General features: G+C 34.3%; 1 protein-coding gene across 4 annotated transcripts in view; it reads right to left on the reverse strand.

Moving 5' to 3' along the window:
• Positions 1-23740, reverse strand: part of CaMKI (Calcium/calmodulin-dependent protein kinase I) — an 815424-nt gene that overhangs the window by 31787 nt on the left and 759897 nt on the right. For all 4 annotated transcript variants that reach the window (XM_081762890.1, XM_081762892.1, XM_081762891.1 and 1 more), the window contains 2 exons: positions 16042-16182; positions 6880-7006 (listed from right to left, as the gene is read on the reverse strand). In XM_081762890.1, coding sequence (XP_081619016.1) covers positions 6880-7006; positions 16042-16182 — 268 coding nt within the window. The remainder of the gene's footprint in view (positions 1-6879; positions 7007-16041; positions 16183-23740) is intronic.

Below are 23740 nucleotides of genomic sequence, written 5' to 3' on the forward strand. Positions count from 1 at the left end.
AAATGTTGTGCTTTTCGATGTACTCATGACTTAAAGAGAGACCACGAAGCACACAACGAGCTGTTATGTTTGTATACTTCTCTTAACGAAACAGGGAACTTCCACGGAAAAGAAACCTACGCTAACATTGCGTTTGACACTTGCTCACAAAGGACATCACCCAATTGTCCGGCTCCGATTTCAATGAAATTTTTGTTGCTGATAGAGGACATGTATTCATTACTTGTGATGACAGAAATTTTTGCCATGGTGCATGTTTTCTATTTTTTAATAGTTTTTAAAAGTAGTTATGTGGTTAATAGAGATTACTGCAGAACTCCCTTACTACCCTTTGTAAACGGAGTGTTAATGAAAGAACAACCATGTAGATACGTATAGGACCTAGGGGGAAGTCGTATGGTATGTATGACCTTGACGGCAGCCATCTTTAAATCCGCCATTTTGAATTAAGGTCAATTTTTTTAATGGGAATAGGGTAATATGATACATAATTTCGGGCTAGAATTTAGTCAGGAAAACAAAGGTGAAGTTAGTTTTAAGAGGCACATATTTGGTGAAAAGTTACAGGTATATTAATTGTTTATACTTACTATGCGTAAGTCCATTACCTCCGCTTCTAACCCGCGTATTAACGATAATAAGTGGATAAAGGTTTAGGTAATATATATTATGCCTAGAGGGAAGTGATACGATAAGGGTATCATTGACGGCAGCCATCTTGAAATCCGCCATTTTGAATTAAAGTGAAGTTTTGAAAACTGAAAACCATAGCATGTGACACCAAATTTTAATAGTAAATTTCCCCCAAAAGCCAATGGTATGCTTATTTTTGTTCTATAGTTAACCAGTATGAATTTATGACTCTTCTAATGTGCACGGAACGTTTATTATTCGATCTTTCAAACTGGCAACACTCCTAATTTTCATCGTATGTTTTAAGATTCCAACTTTCAATTTGCAATTGTTTCCATGGCTCATGTTTTCTAAATTTATTACATTTTTTTAAGATTTGGGATTTGTCAGTTCATGAATAGTGTTGGGATAAGCATCCAGTAATCTTTCTGAATTTTGAAGACTTACCATGTAATTATTAATTTATTAGGCAGTGTAATTATTTATTTTAACCCAGAGTACATGAGGAATAAGAATAAGAATAAGAATAATTTATTGTTGTTAAACAACATAATGTTGTAATAGACAACGTCAAAATTCGCGTACATGCAATATTTACAATTTTAATTAATCAATACAATATTTTATATTTTACCTAGTACTACTTTTCTATTCTAATCCTGAAATTTCTTCCTGAAATTCTGAAATACTATATATACACACTTTTCTAAGAGCCACTTTTTACAAAAACATTTAAAATTTTTAATCTCCATTTCTCTCACTCTAAGTGGCAGTAGATTATACAATTTCATCCCTATAAAATTATAACTATTTTGAGTTTTGCACAGCCGCACATAGGGAATATTTATTTCATTTTTGCGTCTTGTATTGTGTGAGTGAATACTACTTCGAGTAACATAATTTGTACAGTTTTCTTTGATATACGTAAGGCACGATAATATGTACAAGGATGGGATAGTCATTATTTCAAAATCTTTGAAAAAATGTCTACAAGATTCTCTCTCTGGAATTCCTGTTATCGTTCTTATCGCTCTTTTTTGCCACTTAAATACTGTTTGTGCCCCGAAAGAATTACCCCATAATAGTATGCCATACGACAGATGAGAGTGAAAGAAAGCATAATATGCAGTGATTAATAAACATTTACTTACAGATATTTTTAATTTACGTAACACATAAACTGCCCTTGATAATTTTTTACAAAGTTGCATAGTATGCACATTCCAGTTTAATTTCGTATCTAAGTATATCCCTAATAGATTAACTGAGGAGCATTCTTTTGTATCAGTTGTGGAGCTGCTGAGATGAAAGTATAACTTCTCTGTTTTATTATGATTCAAATGTAATTTATTGTGGAACAGCCAAACAGTAGATTTATCTATTGCTTTATTATTTTTCGTGTGTATTGCGTTGATATTATTATCTTTCGTTATAAATGTAGTGTCATCGGCATACATAACAGTGGTTTCTGATAAATAGTCAGGTAAATCGTTAATATATACCAGAAATAGAAAAGGTCCAATGACACTTCCCTGTGGCACTCCTGTTAATATTTCAAGTACGTTTGACTGTTTATTTTGTACACACACATCTTGTTTTCTACTTTCTAGATAAGACCTGATCAATAACAGCTCAGTTCCTCTGATCCCATAATACTGTAATTTCTGAATCAATATTTCATGTGAAACAGTATCAAAAGCCTTACTTAAATCTAATAATGTTGCGCACGCGAATGAACTGTTTTCAAAGGCATCAATTATCTCAGATACAACTTTTTCAACAGCTTTAATTGTGGACATACCTTTCCGAAACCCATATTGTGCACAGTTAATGAGATTGTTATTTTCAAAGTACAGAGTTAGTTGTTCTTTCATGCAATGTTCAATAATTTTTGATACAATTAGTACGAGAGATATTGGTCTATAGTTGCTGGGACAGTTTTTGTCCCCTTTTTTATATATGGGAATAGTAACCACAATCTTAAGACAATCTGGGAACACTCCTTCTACTAGTATCCAATTAATTAAGTGTGTAAGGGGTTCCACTATTACGTCTATAATGTTTTTAATTGTACTATTAGTAAACCCATAATAATCCTCGCTACCAGATGTCTTAAACTTACGAACCACTGACAAAATTGCTTCAGGTGTTACGTTTGTCCATTTAAATGTCAAGTTACTAGTTTGATATCTATTAAATACATGAACTTAGAATACTTTTAAAGTCTATAACACCTTTTTCTGCGGACTTAGAGATATTGCTTGTATTACCATTTACATACTTAGCACTACTTACAAAGAATTCATTAAAAGTGTCAGGGGATATTGATAATGAATCATTTTCTTTCCGTACTCCTATTTCCCTGTTTATAATTGTCCACCCTGCTTTACATTTATTTGCATGGTTTACAATAAAATTGTTGTTTGCCTTAATTTTTGCCGCACTTATTTCCTTTCTGTAGTGTCTTTTAGCTCTGATGTATTTTTCTTTTCCCACAGGACAGCCCGATTTAGCCCTATTATACCAAGCAATTACAACCTTACGAAACTCTGCTAGTTGCGGAGTGTACCAGTTACTAACATTTTGTTGTAATTTGTTTCTAGATAAGTTATAGCATTTAAATTTTCTTGGACAACATTCGTTTAGGCATCGTGTTAAATTATACATAAAAAATTCACACGCTTCTACTACATTTTTACATCTGAAGAATATTTGCTGCCAGTCAATTTCTTTTAATTTATGTCTTAAACTACAGATAGTATCTAAACTAAGTACTAGAAAACTCTTTGTCACCATCCTAGTATTATTGTGTTTGACAAAGGGGTATAACACCCATAGGCCATCGTGATATGACAATGCGCACTGTACTACACCACACGATAAATCATTTCTATATACATTTGTAATAATGTTATCTAAACAAGCTTCCTTTCTTGTTGGCTGATCATTTAGAAAATAAAAGTTATATGATCTAAGTATATCAGAAAAATAATTCTTGGTAGGAGTATCAACTAAAACATTGATATTTACATCCCCCAGATATAATATTTTATATTTACCTATGGACCTATGTGATGTAAAGAAATACAAATGAAATAAGAAATTGGTGTAACACGAACTCAAAATTAACATGAAATGTAGCCTACATGTTGAGCAAACGACAAACAATATATATACAACTTTAAAGGAAATACAAGTTGAAATAAATACAACTTTACAACTTTAAAGGAACAGCAGCAATGATAGAAAATATCAAAGAGACATAATATGACTGTTCCAACACACTGTTTGTACCGTGAACATAATATGAAAACAGGTAACTTCTTTATACAGAGGGTAACTTAATCGAGTTCCCGATCAATACTGATTATAAATCTTACAAACATGAACCATCGACAACAATCGCTAGAAAACGAATGACTTTTTTTGTCTGACTAGCTAAAATATTGCCATAGAAAATAAATAAATAAATATAAAATAAAACAAAAGATCATTGATTTACACAACAATCATATTTCGTTTCCTTTTTTGAAGTGAATTTTCAACTTATTTCTCGTCTTATCTACTATCCATTACAAGCTACGTCTTCGGTATTACCTGAATGCAAAGGTGGAGTTCTTTCGTTCTGCGACGATTCATGTCAGTAAACGAGTTTTTGAAGGGCAGGCATAGGAAATAAATAATTACATTGCCTATGGAATTAATAATTACATGATAAGTCTTCAAAATTCAGAAAGATTGCTGGATGCTTATCCCAACACTATTCATGAACTGACAAATCCCAACTCTTTAAAAAATGTAATAAATTTAGAAAACATGAGCCATGGAAACAATTGCAAATTGAAAGTTGGAATCTTAAAACATGCGATGAAAATTAGGAGTGTTGCCAGTTTGAAAGATCGAATAATGGACGTTTCGTGCACATTAGAAGAGTCATAAGTTCATATTGGTTAACTATAGAACAAAAATAAGCATACCATTGGCTTTTGGGGAAAATTTACTATTAAAATTTGGTGCCACATGCTATGGTTTTCAGTTTTCAAAACTTCACTTTAATTCAAAATGGCGGATTTCAAGATGGCTGCCGTCAATGATACCCTTATCGTATCACTTCCCTCTAGGCATAATATGTATTACCTAAACCTTTATCCATTTATTATCGTTAATACGCGGGTTAGAAGCGGAGGTAAGGGACTTACGCACATAGTAAGTATAAAAAATTAATATGCCTGTAACTTTTCACCAAATGGGCGCATGTTAATACTAACTTCACCATTGTTTTCCTGATTAAATTCTAGCCCGAAATTATGTATCATATTACCCTATTCCCATTAAAAAAAAATGACCTTATTCAAAATGGGAGATTTAAGATGGCTGCCGTCAAGATCATACGTACCATACGACTTCCCCCTACGCCTTATACGTATCTACATGGTTGTTCTTTCATTAACACTCCGTTTACAAAGGGTAGTGAGGGAGTTCTGCAGTAATCTCTATTAACCACATCACAACTTTTAAAAATTATTAAAAAAATAGAAAACATGCACCATGGCAAAAATTTCTGTCATCACAAGTACTGAATACATGTCCTTTATCAGCAATAAAAAATTCATTGAAATCGGAGCCGGACAATTGGGTGATGTCCCTTGTCAATTCTACAAGATTTAGATCTATTTGTGCCGGAACCGCCTGCAGAGTACTACATTGGTTGTGATGAAAAGGGGGAACAACGTTTCACTCAAGATGTGGAACCAAAAGCCAAGCACATTAAATGATCCTCACTTCGTTCCAACAGTTACTTCTTATGTGTCACATAGAATTACTCATAGAATAACTAAAAACGCAGTAATTGTTGTAATTTATTTTAAAAAATTCAATTCTTAATAATTATTTAATATTGCTCAACTAATCCTAATCCACACTTCTTCGAGCACATAAAGAAGAATCAATGTATCTCGTTATATATAATTAACTAATAATGTTTTCTCCTTTTGAATTAGCAACGTTATATAACACTGGTAACAACAAAATACTTTTTTTTTTTTAATTTTTAGAACAAACAGGCTGCTTTTTTTTCGACAGGACTTATCCGAATATTAGAAATAATTTACACTACTTGATTCAACTACCTCTCGTATGTAAATAGTGCTTTGAGAGTATTCTGCTGTCATTAATATACTTGCCATTAATGCATTATGCTCATTCAGTGGCTATACACACATACCGTAAGGCCGCTCCAAGTAATTAGTGCAATTATAAATTAGAAAATAAGTTTAGAGAAGCTACATGTGTATAATATTATATTTGACAACACAAATTACCTTTTAACATTTATAATTTCTGTGGGCCGCGGTGGCTCAGTGGTAGAGCGTTCACCTCTGGTGCTTGGGGTCCCGGGTTCGATCCCAGCCCCCGCCAAGTGAACTTTGTGGTGGACAAACACCGTGTGCGTGGGTTTTCTCGGGGTTCTCCCGTTTCCTCTCACTTTCTTCATTCCACCATTTCATTCATTACTCATTATCACCGTCTCCTTTAGCCTAACCGGCATAATGAAAATGTACAAATTATCCTCATGTGCAAACCATTCGGTACATGCTACCGTAAAAGCAGCAAAATAAACAATAAACATGCCGCCCATTCGTCAAGTTTTATTACTAAAAATGTATATTATTTAAATGAAATTTATAGTTACTTATAGGGAAGTTACAGTCTCCGTTACCGAGGATATTAAATCGATAATATGTGCTAACGAAAACAAAGCAAATAGTGCACTTCTACCTACTCAGGAAGTACCACACCAGGCATGTAATTTATTAATATAATTAAAAAAAAATGTGAGAGCTAGGAGAGAGACTAATTACAGCGCCTTGTGAAACAATTCAATCAGTGGATGGCTGAGTTTACTTGGACAATTTTACAGAAGAGTTTCAAGTATTTACTGACGATACACACCACCAATTTAAGAAAGGCACAGAGAAAATAATAATAAGTTTGTGAACAAATTTCAGGCAGAATTCTGATAAGTTTGTGTGGCAATATCAGTGTCAACCAGAAAATAATTATCTGCCAAACATCTGTTTTGTAGAATTTTAATTACGTAAGAAATTCAAGTATGCATATTAATAAATAAGTTGTGACAAAGTAATATGAAATCGACAAGAATATTATAATAATAATAATAATAATAATAATAATAATAATAATAATAATAATAATAATAATAATAATAATAACAACATTACTTACCAGGGATGAGCGAGGGCTTGTCTACAAGTGTATCTCTTTTCTACATCCACACACATAAGCTGGCGGATAAAGTCCTTTGCAGAGTCACTAATATCGTCCCAATATGGAGAATCAAATTCAAATTCTCCTGGAATTACAGAGTAGACACATTTATCAGCATTTGAAGGTTTCATTGACGAAACACAGGAAAAAAGTAAAAATCTTAATCCTTTTCAACCTTGATTAAAAAATGACTGAACATAATGGACACGATAATAATAATAATATAAACTTTAATATTAATCTTCAGAATACTATTTCTTTGCTAACAAACCTAACCTTCTAAATGCACAAAACTAGGTATCCAAAGTACACTTCTTTTCTAAAACATTTGTTAGACGGCAAAATACAATAATAATTACTACTGATCCCATCCAAACACTACTTTCCTGTTGTGAATGTACACTTCTGGTCACAGAAACCGAGACTGCCTTCCAGAGTCTAAATTCAAAAAGTTGAATCTAGACTCTCACATCCCTCGGCTATCGTTACAAGGGAAATATATATATATATATATATATATATATATATATATATATATATATATATATATATATATATATTCATTCTGTTGCAGAGCAATATGCTTATTCTCGAATAGAAATGGACCATCTGGACATTGTCTCCAAGGAAATATTCAATCTAACAAAGAATTTGCATTTTACTGACCAAGAACATTCATGTTTTTATGTTCATGTTTAAATTTAGGTAATTTATAAATATATCACAACTATTCTCACTGGCGTCTCTGGCATGCAAAACGATTTTAACTCTATCTTAATCCCAAAACTGCTACTACAGGAGAAAAATTCCGAAATTTATCACAGAGCCAGTGCTACAATCTCCTGATTACTAACCAACAGGTAAGATACCGAGACGATACAACTTGGTTGCTGCAGTAATTCTATTTTGTGTAAAAGTGGTAGTTACTCCCGTGACCAGGTTGTATCATCCCTTTACCTGATGTTTAGTAATCAGAGATATATATTGTAATATCCTATGTGATGTCGTAAACAAGCAGTTCCACGCTTCAATGTTTACAAACAACACCACATGGTTCGGCAAGAGGATCTTCCACCAGAGGGACCTGTAATCACATGCAGACGACGGCTTCTGGCCCCTCCCACGGAGCAGAAGACGACATCGGAGCAGCAGCGCCACCGCCACCCGAAAGGACCCTATAAATTGGATGGACGAAGGCAACTCGACACCAGTTTTCTGGTGACCCTCCTCTAGTCTGCTACGGGACTCTTGGAGTAACCTAACCCCAGGCCTCTAGTCTGCCACGGGACTACGCCTATCCTATCTCCTGGCTTAGCCTGCTACGGGGCTCTGTCTGGGAATCCCAACCTCAGCCGCTTAGCCTGCTACGGGGCTCTGTTGGCAACTTAACCTGCCTCTGCTTGCTACGGAGCATTGGTTCCTTAACTCCACTCCTCTTAGCCTGCTACGGGGCTCTGTTGGAGATCCTGTCTGCGACCACTCGGTCAAAGACTACCTTTTACTCACCCTTTTAAATAGAGACCAAATTGTATAGTATTTTGTACAAATACTCATATTTTTTATAATAAAACTGGTAGTGGGAGACGATTCCGGACACTCTTTTTATTAACTGCTCTACCTCTTCCTTATATGAGACGAAATACACAAAGTTTTACAATATATATGAGGAGTTTGTGGGACTGGTCCACAGATATTTCACTCTAAGTTCAGCCAGTGAATACCCATTTTTTTAAATCACAGATTCACAGTATATTTGTTCTCCGTCAAAATATGCATTTCTGGAAAATTAAGCATTAAGCATTTCTAAGAAAACTACATTGTAGGAATTATGCAGAACAGTGAATCAGTGGTGACATGAATTTTCAGCAGGATATACTAATTAATGTCCCTCCTTCAAATCTAATCTTAAAACTAACAATATTAATTTAGCATCGACTACAGGATAGTAGCGTTAAGTTATTTCAACTACATTTGAATTTATTTTGGCTTTGAAACATCCTAGACTCAGAGGATTGAAATAAGTGAAATGAGTCAATAGGACCATAAAAATTTCTCTAGTGACACCGAGAAAGAATCTTGGTAATCTCCTCAGTCGAAATACTTATCCACGAGGGATCGGTCACACCATCTTCCGAATCTTAAGCTGATATTCTACAGCTGAGCTTTGGCCATTCGGTGTGGTGAAGTGTTTGTGTACTTGAATTCACGTCAAATTCTAAAAACTAGTGAAGGTAAACAAACGAACGAAAGAAAAAGGCTACGTATACTTCTTTTGCTGTAAGGGGTCCCGCTTGAAATTTCTGTTCTAACACTGTCTGATATTAGGGAAAGAAAATTACATTTCCTCTTTTTGCTTCAAAGCGTGTTCACTTCATCATTTTAATAAAGTATAAGCACATTCATTACTCAGTTTTAGAGCTCAAGGGTAAAGTAACCAAAAATAATTGAACTGCGGCCAGATCAAAGCAAGATGCTGCAACCGGAGCTGTCGCCGAGGGCGCCAGCAAACTAATCTGTGTGTTTATTGGTGTAGATGTAGGTGAAGGGGATGCTAATCGCAAAATTTGCCCTGAGCACCAAATGTCTAGTTTTGTCACTGATTAGGCTACCATATTTTTAGAGCGTGAAATCAGGACGTTTCTCTGAAATTTTAAAAATACATGACAATTATTGGCGCTTTATTTTAAAGTGAAACTTAAGCTTCAAGAACAAGGCTTAAAATTTAAAATGGGCTGGGAAGGCAAATCAGTGTCCTGAGAGTTCAGTTCCTGTTTCTATGCGACGTTTGTCTCTTAAGAACATTGTCCTTGTCCATCACTTTTTACTTTATTATTATTAATAAAGTTTATTTACCGAACAACTATTTATATTATTATGCGATATTAAACCAAATCTTGAACTTGTGATATTTATGTGCTTCCATCATTGCATCCGGCAAATACGTGTGATCTGTACGGGAGGGAATGTTTGTGGCTGGTAAAAATTGAGATGACTGCTGCCATGCTACAACTTTGAACTTCGCCTTATCTTAAGTAGATGCAGACATGTCGGAAAGTTTGATTCTTGTAGATTCACTAGTTCAAACGCTGTCGAAGATGAGGTCTGGAGAATATAACTCTTAACGCACAACATTCGAAAAAATTTATCAAGAATGTTTGCAGATATGCAAAGAAAATGGTCTTGGAATTCCAGAGCCGGAAACAGATGGAATATAGGAATTCCTCGTGGAAATGGACTAGACATTCGCCATCGAAATATCACAAATTCATTTTGGATGAATCTCTTTTTTCATTGGAGGCAGAAAACGAATTTTCTGAAGATAATATACTAAGAGACATTTTTCTGCCTACTATTGATAAGGCAATCACTGATACTGGAAAACGCTTTGCATTATGTAGCAAAATCATTAGATCAATCACCATTCTACATCCAAAATGTGAAAACTTTCTAAATTACAACATTGTGGAGCATATGGTCCAGTATTATGGAAGTGATCTGGAAATACTCAAATGTGAACTCAAAATCCTCCCAAACACAATTAAGTTGTATGAAGACGAGAGAAAACCAAAGTTGATTTCTTGATGAATTTCGTTGATCTTTGCGTCTACAAAAACGCATTCCTACAAACCGCCAAGCTAGATATCATCTCTGTGACTATGTCAGTTTCTAGTGCTACATGTGAAAGGCTATTCTCATGTTTGAAAAGATTAAAGACATAGAGGCAATTCAATGACTGATGATAGGATGAAAAACTTAGGATTACTTTATATTGAAGAAAATTGCTAAATCGTTAGATCTTTAAGTTGCTGATAAGTTTGCTCCTGCTCACAAGAATAGAAAGATCCTACATTCTGCTGAAGTCTAAGAAATGTTCTGACCTCCTCATTCACCAGACTTTAATTCTATTTATCATTATATTAGTGGAGAGTCAAACACACAATCTTCTGCCTTCAGTACTTCAGTATGCTTATATCTGAAAATATATGAAATTGAAACCAGGTAACCACTGAAAATGAATTTAGCATGCCCTAATCATTAAAAAAAAGTCCTTGTTTTTGTTATTTTGAAAATTGTAAAAAACCTAGATCTTCACGTTCGCTCTTACCTATTACAAAGTTATTAAACGCTATTACAAAGTATTCGCTTAGAGTAGAATTTGCAAACAGCACATGAAGAAGCCCAAATCTGAAATACCAAACGACTATAATGTAAAATGGTTGTACAACAAAATATGTTTGTATGATTGTAAATATTGAATATATATTTGAATTTTTCTGCTTTTTAATTGGTTTTCTGTGTATTTCTCTGCTTCCACTTAAATCAACCAGCCACACATATTTTAAACGTGGTGATTAAATAACTATTTACTTACATTATGAATTAATTGTATTAATGTATTCTAGTTGTTTGAGGTAGTAAATTCTAACATTTTTTGCATTTTCGTAACAAAAGATGAAAACATTCACCTTGAAAACACACACACACACACACACACACACACACACATATATATATATATATGAATAAAATTTTTCCTTCATTGGAGATGGTCCCCTTAAAATTTTCTTCAGCCCTTCATTGGCCCTCCCTGAAAAAAAAAAAATTCTAGCTACGCTACTGACTGTGAAAGAAGAAAGTCAAGGGGGGGAGCAACGGTGTTGCAATATCACCTCCTACTGCTTACATTTCATGATAGAAATACGTATCAGCACTAGTGGAACATTGCACTGAACTGTTGATTGGCAGTGCCTATGCGACTTTGTGCATGTCTTTCAACCTTTATCCCTCTATATTCCGCGCCTTCCAACAACTGCAGCCTGGAGATATAGGAACTCGACAATCTTACTGCCACTGTTCATTAATGCTGTTGCGCCAGGAGTGAAAAAACTGGATGACTGGTACTAGTTTAATGCGGCGTAGCATACAATATCGGATAATTCTAGGACTTATTGTAAACTAAAGTACCCTCCTAAGGTTGCTTGACATTTTCAACATCGTCTATGTTATACATCCTTCTGGTCTTACACTACAATTTGAAGTAATATAAGTTTAGAAAATGTGGGTTTAACTGATACATTTATGCATTCAAAGCAAGTAATAGTCCTTGAATAATTTTGGTAAGACACATACTGTAAATATGGTGACCTAAGTATGTAAAGAAACATCAAGATTACAATAACCTCATATATATATATATATATATATATATATATATATATATATATATATATATATTAATAGATAACACGCTTACGCTGTTGTGAATAGTATAGTGATTGACAATTAATATGAAAAATGCACTGAAGATAATGAAACATCAAGACAAGTTAATTAGTGATTACGTAACTTTCAAAGACATGTTTTTGGTATTTCACAATATTTTGTTTAGTACGAACACTTAATCTGACGTTGCATTTTGTTGAAATCGAGTTACTTCATACATGTTCCATTTTGCTGTCCTCTGGTATAGTACAGTGCAACTTCTTCCAAAAGTAGCTACCACAGTGCTCAGCTCTTTGTAACACTCAGGAAGGGATTTTTTTTTTCCAATTTTAGTATTTAAATAAATTCTCTAATATTGATACTTATTTCTATTATTACTGCTATATTTTATTTTAAAATTATGGGATATTAATTCCAGATTGATTAAAAATATAATGAAGTAATTACTCTACGGGCAGTATAAGATAGAATTAATTCACGCGAGAATTCTAAAGATTTCGATTACATGTGACAATGTGGAGACAGCAACAAAATTACTCTTTAGCAAAGTGTGTTGTAAATGACTTACTTCATGTAACGAATTTATTTCTATACTTTGAAATTATATTATACTATTGAACTACAAGAGAATAGACTTTTTTTCAATATCTTTCCTCAACTATAGTGCATTCTATTTTATAGGACCGTGTTTGGACCATGAAATTTGTCCTCAATAAGCAGCTGATTTTACTACCAACATTTTGGGTTCTCAACATTGCTCTACTAGTGGCTGTGTCAGAGTTACCAATTAGTACGAAACAACTAAGTTTATTTCGCCTTTTAAACGAAATATTCAGTTACACACCTTCTAAGTGAATAGTTTAATCGAGACTTCAGAACGAAGTCGAAATTGTGCGGCGAATAATTGTTATAAAATTTTACTATATCTAGCTCTTTTAACCGGTGAGCTTACTAAATGGCGCAATATGGGTAATTTCCTCCGAAAGTACAATGAAGATTCTCATCTGTGTGAAACACGATGATCGCCATACTCAGTGGATTTAATGAGGTAAACGATAATGATTATGAAAGTATATTTTTCACACTATATAAGCAATATTTTATTAATTAAAAATTGAATGTATAAATCAAATGTTCTATCTTTTGTTTCAGCAAGGTACATTCAATAAATAACCGGAAAAGTCATAAAAATACAAAACTTCGACAAAGTTTGTTCTTCTTTGTTATTTTTTGGTAGTGTCCTAGAACTATTATCAGATAGACCTTGCACAGCACGTCTGCCTCGCGACGGGGATGCTGGGAATCAGTGAATCGAGATGGTGGCACCCTTGGAGCAACATGGAGCAGCGGAGTGTTATTAGATTTATGTTAGCTGAAGGGTTGAAACTAATCAAAATTCACCGTCAAATAGCAGTTCAATATGATGAAAGTTGTTTGATTTGAACACAAGAGTAATACATCTATTTTCCCGTATCATCTCATCAACTCTCGCAATGTTGTTCTCCGTGACTGCACAGTGTCCTGGGCGTGGCGAATCTTCAACACTTGTTACACCCCGTTTGAACTTATTTGCCCACTTGTAGACTTGTGTTCGACTCAAACAACTTTCACCATATTGCACTGTCATCCGACGGTGAACTTCGATTGGTTTCAACCTTTCAGCTAACAGAAATCCAATGACACTCTTCTTCTTCATGTTGATGCAAACCTGAAAGGGTGCTGCCATCTTCTTTCACTGATTCCCAGCATCCCGTTCGCGACACAGGCGTGCCAGGCCCACCTGATAATAGTTCTAGGACACAACCAAAAAAAAATATCAAAGCAGCACAAACTTTATCGAAGTTTTCAACTTTTTGTATAACTTTTCCGGTTATTTATTGAATAGATCTTGTATGTTCGTGATGAAAAAATGAGAAAGGAAGCGACCATTGATTTCATATTACTCAAATATACCAACAGCATTAACCTGACATGAATAATATGAATTCTACAACAGAAAAGTCTACAAGTCTAGAACAGAGCGAACATTAACAAAGGGAGATAATTTTGTAGCCACCGGGTAATAACTCAGACTGCTTACTCAATTTATTTTGTAGAAAAAAAAAACTGAAAGAATAATTTTACCAAAAATTTCTATAATGTAAAGACAACATATTCACAAAATGTATGCAAGTAGGATCACTGTGTTTCTGATATTCCATATCACGACACTTTGGCGGAAAAATTACTTTCACTCTATCGGTAGAAAGTACCTAACCAGCACAAGAGCCACTTCTATTGAATCCCTGTTGGATGTATCAATAATTACGGTTAGGAAAAGAAGATGCATCTTACATTCAAAGATTACATACAAACTGTATGCCGTGAATTGACGCGCTCAACCACTATTTAAGCGTATTATGAATTAAGATTACATTGTAGCTGTTAATGTGGAAGTATGTAATATCAAAAATATTGTTTTAGAATACTGCAATGCGGATAGGATATACGCATATACAAAAATAGAGAGGGTTAAAAAAAAAACTGTCACGACTGAAAATCTAAAAATGTAAACCGGCGAGACACACAGGTCAAGATCCTTCGAACCGGGACTGTCCCGATTAAAACAGGATGTGCAGTAACTCTAATGCTGTGATACATCAAGACTATACTTACGGAGTTCGTTGTTGACCATTTTTGCATTGCCGTCAACCAAAGTACCAGACATTTATTCATTTTTGGTAGAAAACATCTTTTTTAGTTCGTAATTAGTTGTAACTATCTGCACTGAAAATGACTAAATTCATGTACCGCCAAGGAGAGAACAATACACTATTATACTGTGTCAGGACACCGAAAGAAGTCATCGTCACATAGTATACTTGTAAGCCTCTCCATGCCAATCGGCGTCAAGCTCCAGCAAATTTAAATCAACCTATTCATTTCCAAGATAAAGAGAAAGGGAACTGCATATGAGTAATGGACTTGCGCAAGTAAATTTACTAAATAACATATATTTTTACCAATACTATTTATTTTCCCAAAGCCTTCGGCTCGCTGTATGCTATAAGTTAAAATCGTGCTCAACTACAATTCCAATACTTTACTTTAACATTTTATTATTATTATTATTATTATTATTATTATTATTATTATTTAGTTTGCCTAACCAACTTGCGGTTACATAATTGTTAATGCTGGAATGTAAATAAGGTTGCAGCCTATTAATGATAATAAGCTTTATGTGAGTTGGCGGTAAAACTGATTAAATATTGCACTGTCCTAAATGTAAACGGTGACAACTGTCTGTAGTTTATATACGGCATTTATGTTGCTTAATGACTAAATTACATTGTGCTTGACATGAAGAAATATTTGTAGATTTTATATAAGTGCAATATTATTTACATTTCATATGACACTTGTCTTAATAATATAACAGCAAAGCGCGTTCACATCTAGTATCAATACTGTCCACTTCGAAATAAAGGCACGCAAGTAGGCAGGCAGCGAACGTAGTGCAGCGGCGATTTAACTATTTTAGATGAGCGTTACTTACAGACTGAGATGATTTTGTATTATACGTAGATTAATTTCTTATTTGTTTACGTACTTATTGAGATTTAAGTTCCATTATGATTTCTAATTATGCTAAGCAGACAATGAGAATTAGTAATGAAACAAATAATGAAATAACAATACATAACAACCATATCCTGAACGGAATTGAGACTGGGGCAGACAAGTCTTGTGATCTTTAGACAGTTTGACCATACCAGGTGGTTACCAATATTCAATTGAAACGCATGCATATTTTTGTTGTAGTTAAATTTATAACACACACACACACATACCATAAAAGAAATGGAACGATTAAAAAAAAAATCAAAATTCATAGTTAGAAGAAAATTCTTGTACCTTTTAAAATTTGAGCGAAAAGATTCGCGTCGTTTTCATCATAAAATGGAGGATACCCACACAATAGGATATATGATATGACACCTATACTCCATACGTCTACTGCTTTTCCATAGGGTTTTTGCGCCAAAACTTCAGGTGCTGAAACAAAGAACACAAGAAATGAGTTTTCTTCATTATTAAGAAAAAAGCTTTGCGGTAATTGAGAAGTCCATATAACGAAATATATAATACGTACTACGTTTAAAAAAAATACTAATGTATATCTGTTATACACCTTTGAAAAGTATGAATTTTTAAGACACACAACAGATTCCCAACCATCCAGCCTAATGTGACGTAAAGCAGGCTAGATAATAATTTCGGATTTGTCGGATTCCATAGTCATTCACTTCATCTTCCAGCCATAGCACTAAAAAAACACTTTTTATAACAAACCTCGCTCTTATTCATATTTTTCTTCTTCTTCTTAGTTCAGGCTAGTGCTTTATAAATATTTGTTATGTACTGTTACTGCAGGTTTTAAAAATTTATTACAAAATAGGAACTTCAAGAATAAAATATTGAAAAAAAAAGACAAATTTTGTATCTAAGTTAATTGCACGAAACAGAAAAAGATCTAAATTGTACAGTTTGAATACATACTATTTCAAACTAAACAAAACATTAACACAAAACATAGGCCTAATTCGCACAAAAATAATTTAAACTTATTTTATTGTTCACTGATGAATTATTACAGTAATGTGACAAGATAGGCCTAAGATAAAAGTCAAAACTTACAGTTTTATAATCTCTGAAAAAGCCCCTGAATGTGTTTTGTTTTTCTTTCGTCAAGTTGTATTTGTATGAAGGAGACAACGGTCGAGTAGATTTAAGAAAATCTAATTTTATTTGGAAGACTTTTTTTTATAACTAGGCCGCATAGTAAAGAGTCTATTGTACTTTGTAATTCTAATTTGTTAAGAAATTAAGTTACGGAATCATGACAGAACGTATGTGTTATGGGTGGAGTTGTGTTGGCTGTATAAATTTCACTGGACTGCGACACATACTTTCAAATATATTGAGTTCAGAATCTACTCCAAGGTAGAGACCTCCACGGGCCGAATTTTTCGGCCCGAGCCCAATCCAGCCCGATCGTACCTAGGCCCGGCCCAGCCCGGGCCCGAAAAGTTTTGGAGATTTTCGGCCCGAGCCCGGCCCGGCCCGATAAGTTTTTCAAAATTCTTGGCCCAAGCCCGACCCGGGCCCGATAAATTTTAAAACTTTTTGGCCCGACCCCGTCCCGATAATTTTTTTTAAAAAATTAGCTCGAGCCCGAATCTTTCTCAAAATTTAGTACTAAATTTGATCTAACCCTCAGAAACATTTTCTAAACTTTGGTTCACAACCTGACGCTTGCCTTCCGAATGGTACCATTGCCTCCTAGAACTTCGCCTATCATGGAGAGAACAAAAACTCCATTTCCTGTAACAAAAATCTAACTTAATTGATTTTTAGCATAAAGTGAAGATGGCAATATAGTTTAGCGACAGGCAAAACATTCCCACCCCTTCTTTTTATATTTTGAGTTCAGTGAAGGTCAAGGTCAGAGCTCAATTTACTGCATAATGCCTGCAATCCTCTATAGTGAAAGTGGAGCCGCTAAGCAACACAAACTGTAAATAGCTATTGCATTCTTTGTAACATTTTCACGGACACACTTCTTCAACGTTTGGCTTTATTCCAATTATCGTTTAACGAAAGTCAATAATTATTAAAGAATTGCAATTGATCGGCCTCAGCCCGGTCCGACCTGAAGAGAAATCAGTGTCGGCCAGCCCAAGCCCGGCCCGGCCCAAAGAAATAACAGTGTCGGCCCGCCCAAGCCCGGCCCGGTCCAAAGGAATAACAGAATCGGCCCGCCCGGCCCGTGCAGGTCTCTACTCCAAGGACATTTCTTAAATATGGGCCATATTTTATGGTTCACATCTTCTCCTTTCATAGGCCATGAAACGTTTCTCAGAAGTTAGTATGTACACGAAAAAAAAAAAAAAACCTTCAGACATAACTAAACTTTTATGCCCAATTTCAGTCAAATTCAAAACTATAGCCTGGAAACTTTTCGGAAACATTTATATTATATATATAAACGTTTAACTACTCTAATCTTTTCAATGAACTCGAAGTTTTTACAACTCAATTGAGTAAAATTATGTGAATATGGTGTTTTATTTTCTGTTCACTTTTCTTTCTTTCTTCTTAATTACTTCACAACAGTATTTAATTCAGGTTATTTAAGATTTCTATCAGGTTATTTAAGAGGCTCTTTTGAACCAAGAATAAACTAGACAATCAGTTGAAATGTATATTTCTTTCCACAAAATATTTTAGTATTTACTCATGGCCGAGTAAATAACGTGCTTGCTTTGCATGCGCATGGTACAAGTTCAGTTCTCACTGGAAGTACTTTATAAGATCTCCCGGGTGTTGAAATACGTTCTACGGGCCAACGAACTAAATCTACAGGCTTCAATATTAAGTTACCTGTATTTATTTATCTATGCTATTTATATTTTATAATGTATGTTGTACGTACTTGCTGCAGTTAGTTATTTACAAAGATTCTGGTATTATTGTAGCAAAAGGCTGAGTTTCTTTCCATTGTTGCAGCTGTGTTATCACTAGACTTCGGATCGATATGCACTAAAAAACGGCAAAATATGCATGCAAATATGCGCTAAAAATCACGAAAATATGCACTGAAAATATGCAGATATGCACTAAAAATTGTAAATATGCACCAATCAAAATCTAAAGTTATTTGAGGAATTTTATTATCTTTAGAGAAAAAAGTTGTATTACTTGAACTACATAAGCTTGGTGTATAACTATGATGCATTCATGCTACAATACACAATTGGGTAGTTTCCGGTATTTTCTTGCAAAAACCTGCATTTGTCGGTTAAAACATAATTGTACATCGAAAAGTTCCTTCCGTGTCACGGGTCGTTAAGGGACAGTATTTCAAAAAAGCAAGGTTACTTGCCGATAAATCTGAAATTCGTGCAACGTTGTTCCCAGGAACACTTTATTTACATTAAAAGAGAATTTTATGCCTAGATTTTTCGCGTCTATTGAATGTGAGTTTCGAAAAAATGCTTGTCCGATTGGTCTTGGTGGCGTCTGTTTCGTTATTGAATCAAACATCTCAAATGCACTGCAAAGTCCTAATTATCGCTCTTCTAATTTCGTTATTATCTTTGAAATTAAACTGAAATGAGTATTGATAAACGCAAGGTCGCTTTTAATGTTTTCAACTCCGCAAGCGTCCAAGGCTTCTTGAATACATTTGGGTTCTTCGAGTTAAAAACAGCTTATATATATAAAAGAATGCGCCAAGTATCTGTGAATAAAAATAAATATACTCAGAGAAATAGATAAACATTTCTGGCTTAAAAGCATATAATAAAACCTGCCTAGCAAAATTGAACAGGACTCGCAAAAATTTCCGTTAAATGTTCTAGAGTTAACGGAGATAGATCTATGCTTAAAAAATAAACATGGCACATACATGCAATGGACATAGTGAGATAAAATGTTGTACATAGGCTAACTGTATTCAATTACAGCATTTATTTATGCTACGAATTAATACACAAAACTTAAAAGGAAAAAAGCCTACATGCGGTTTCAAAGGCAAGACAAAAAGTAGATGCTATGCCCTTTTCAGCGCTCCTCTATCTACTATTGGCTCCCTTTTGATCTATTGTGTATATTACGCTAATTATTCCATGTCTGTAGACCAGATAGAGAACGAGTTATTGGTATTTGAAAATATGTAAATTGCACTTCGTTCAAAAACTAGAGCCTTACATGGCAGTGGACAAAACGTTAAATGTGTAGGGTAACAAGTAAAGGAAGACCTTTACAGACAACGTAGTTCTTATTCCTAACCTCTCACAGAATGTCTAAATTTTTTCTATACGCTACATTCCGGAACTTGAAAATTTCCGTTAAAAAGTATATTTTAACATTCATTGTTCGCAGCACAGGTTCTGCCTAATCATGATAATTTAACACATTCTGTTTTTAGCTGCAAATTCATCTGACTGTGAAATATTTCCGTTTAATAAGGGGTCAGTAGAAGGCAATTGCTACTGTATTAAAAGCCTGCATACAAAAACCTTGTGTTCTTGTTTAAATGAAATTAAATTCACTTGAAATTACTTTTTGTATCCAATTATGTGTAAATTCTGGAATATTTTATTCTAGCGTAACATTGTCCGTTTCAAACTGCAATAATTTACAATGTATAATATTGATATTTTAAAATGGAATAGTGATTTGAGCGAGACACGGAGCATGAATGGGAAGAAGGAAAAGTTATCGAAGACATAACAAAGACTTACAAGTAACACTTTCAAAGTCAAACACTCCGATTTTGATAGAATTTGGCAGGTAGATACTACATATGAAATAAACGAATACGTGCTTTTTTAATTTTCTGCGGAAAAACGGTTTTAGGGGGGCAAAAGTCCCCACCCAAAATTTTAAAAGTTGACGATTGAACGGCAAGAAAGAAGTGAACCGAAGTCAACGAAATTCTGCACACATATTGTAGACATAAAATGAGGGAATACGTGTTTCGTATTTTCCTGGAAGAAACGGTTAGGTGGCGCACCGACCCCTCCAAAGCTTTCATCTCGAAATATCAAAAGTACTAGTAACAATATGTCAGAAGTGCTCAAAGGACATGAAGAATTGCAACGAATCTTTGTGTATGAATAATACGCAAAAAAATAATAATAAATAAATAAATAAACGAATACAGGTTTTTATTTTCTGCAGAAAAACTGTTTTAGGGGAAATACCCCACCCAAAATTTTGAAAGTTGACGTCCGAAAGGCAAAAACAAGTGAACCGAAGTCAACGAAATTGTACACACATATTGTAAACATAAAATTAGGGAATATAGTTTCGTATTTTCCTGGAAAAAACGGTTGGGAGGGGTACGGACCCCTCCAAAACTTAGATCACGAAATATCAAAAGTGCTAGTGACAGTATGTCAGAAACTTTGTGCATGAACAATACACAAAAAATAAACGAATACGTTTTTTTTAATTTTCTACAGAAAAACGGTTTTAGGGAGGAAAAGCTCCCAGACAAAATTTTGAAAGTTGACACCCGAAAACCAAAAACATGTGAACCGAAGTAAACGAAATTGTACACACATATTGTAGACATAAAATTAGGGAATACGGTTTCGTATTGTCCTGGAAAAAACGGTTGGGAGGGGTACGGATCCATCCAAAACTTAGATCACGAAATATCAAAAATGCTAGTAACAGTATGTCAGATGTGTGTAAAGGACATGAAGAATTGCAACGAAACTTCGTGTATGAACAATACGCAAAAGATAAACGAATATGTTTTTTTTTTTTTTAATTTCTTCGAAGAAACGGTTTTAGGGGGAAAAAGCCCTTATCCAAAATTTTGAAATTTGAGGCCTGAAAGGCCAGAGGAATTGAACCGAAGTGAATGAAATTGTGCATAGATATTGTAGACATAAAATGAGGGAATACGGGTTTCTTATTTTTTGAAAAAAAAAAAAAAAAACGTTTAGGTGGGACTTCTAAACTTTGATCGTAAAATATCAAAAGTGCTAATAACAGTATGTCAGAAGTGCTTAAAGGACATAAAAATTGGAACAATACATTGTGTAGGGACAATACTCAAAAAATAAACGAAAATTTTTGTATTTTCTGCGGAAAAACGGTTTTAGGGGGCAAAAGTCCCCATTCAAAATTTTGAAATTTGAGGCCCAAAAGGCAAGGAGAAGTGCACCGAATTGAATTATATGCACTGATATTGTAAACTTAAAATGAGATAATTGGGTTTCGTATTTTCCTGGAAGAAACGGTTGAGTGAGGCAGACCTTCTAAACCATTGATTACGAATTATCAAAAATGCAAATAAGCATACGTCAGAAGTTCGTAAAGAATATGGAGAATTGCAACGAAACTTCGTATAGGGACAATTTGCAAAACAATAAATGAAACGTGTTTTAATTTGTGTGGGGAAAGAATGTTGGGGCCTAGGCCCCATCCGAAAAAAAAGGAAATATTACCGTAATAGCACAGGAAGGAATGGACCAAAGAAAATAAAATTATGTGTAGATATTATATAGACCCTATGTAAAATAAGGCCTTTCGTGTTTCTCAAGTGTCCCTATCCGTTTTGCTTCAAATTTGGCACATCAACAGCAAACTGAAAATAAATCGGCACCTGTTTTTGTTTATGCGGAAAAACATTGTAATGGTTAAAGGTGCCTCCTGAAATGCTATAAAATATGTTATACTGTTTGTGCTTGTAGTTGATCTGCCAAATTTGAAGAAATCGGATGGAGGCATTTGCTAAACACGAAAGGCCACATTTTACATTCCAATATCTACATACAATTTAATTCACGTAGGTGCACTCCTTCCACCACTCAACGCCTAGGTCCACTCAACAGTCTTTTTAAGGAAAATACGAAGCCCGTGTTCCCTAATTTTATGTCTATAATCTCTATGTACGATTTCATTCACTTCGGTTTACTTATTCTCGCCTTTCGGGCGTCAACTTTCAAAATTTTGGGTGGGGGCTTTTGTACCCTAAAACCGTTTTCCCACAGAAAATAAAAAAAACGCGTATTCGGTTATTTTACTTGTTAGTAGGAAAGTTACCTTTTGAGAAACCGAGGTACGTATCAAAGCAACACAAGCTTATACTCAAATACTCTCATAAACTCCTTAAAGAAAAACTTAAGAACTTATTTCCTTATCTCAGAAAGTAACTGCTGTGACAAGTTTTAGATTTTCTAAAGCAAATAATTTATTCAATTTAGAGCTAGTTTAAAAAAGGGTTTTTCATTTCTTCCCGAAATACATTTTTCAACGGTTTCTTTGGAATGAACTCTGTCGAATAGGAAAACACACACACACATCTGGAGTATTTCATAGTTGTAGAAACTCTTTACCAGACTTGAAACTGCTGTGAAAATATAAGAAGAAAAAAAATAGAGTGCTGCTGAAGTTTGAGCTTTTGGTGTCGAACAAAATAGAAGTGTCCTCTTCTGAAAACGAGCTTACTTACTTTGAAAATGTTATTTGTTTACACTTGTATTTGTATACACTTTGCAAAATATATTTTCTTCTTGAATTGTTAACGTCTGTCAACTTCAATCCATTGTTTCAAAAGATAACGTCTAGAAGATTTTTCTGGTCCATTCAGTTGTAGTGCGACATCTTTGTCCAATTTTTGTCCATTTTTGTCCACATAAGAAAAAAAATTGTAATATTCAAATTAACAAAAGAGGGCCACTTCAAAATTTCGACCACTTCGATCACCTAGTGTAACACCTTCAAATTCGAATTTTAACTAGCTCAGAATTTTGGCCAATTTACGTCCATTTTTGTCGACCCAAGAAAAAATTTTGATCCATTCTAATGAACGAGGGGGGCCTTTCAAAATTTGTCCACTTCGATCACCTATAATGCTACATCTTCAAATTCGAATTTTAACAAGCTTAAAATTTTGTTCGATTTTTGCGCATTCATGTACCACAAACAAAACTTTGTACCATTAAAATAAACGAGGGAGAGTCGTTTCAAAAAATGGCCACTTCGATTACCTGTTGAGCGACATCTTCAAATTGGAATTTTAATTAGCTCA

This window comes from Thermobia domestica, chromosome 6, assembly GCF_964235325.1.
Source record: "Thermobia domestica chromosome 6, izTheDome1.hap1.1, whole genome shotgun sequence".
Taxonomy (NCBI): Eukaryota; Metazoa; Arthropoda; class Insecta; order Zygentoma; family Lepismatidae; genus Thermobia; species Thermobia domestica.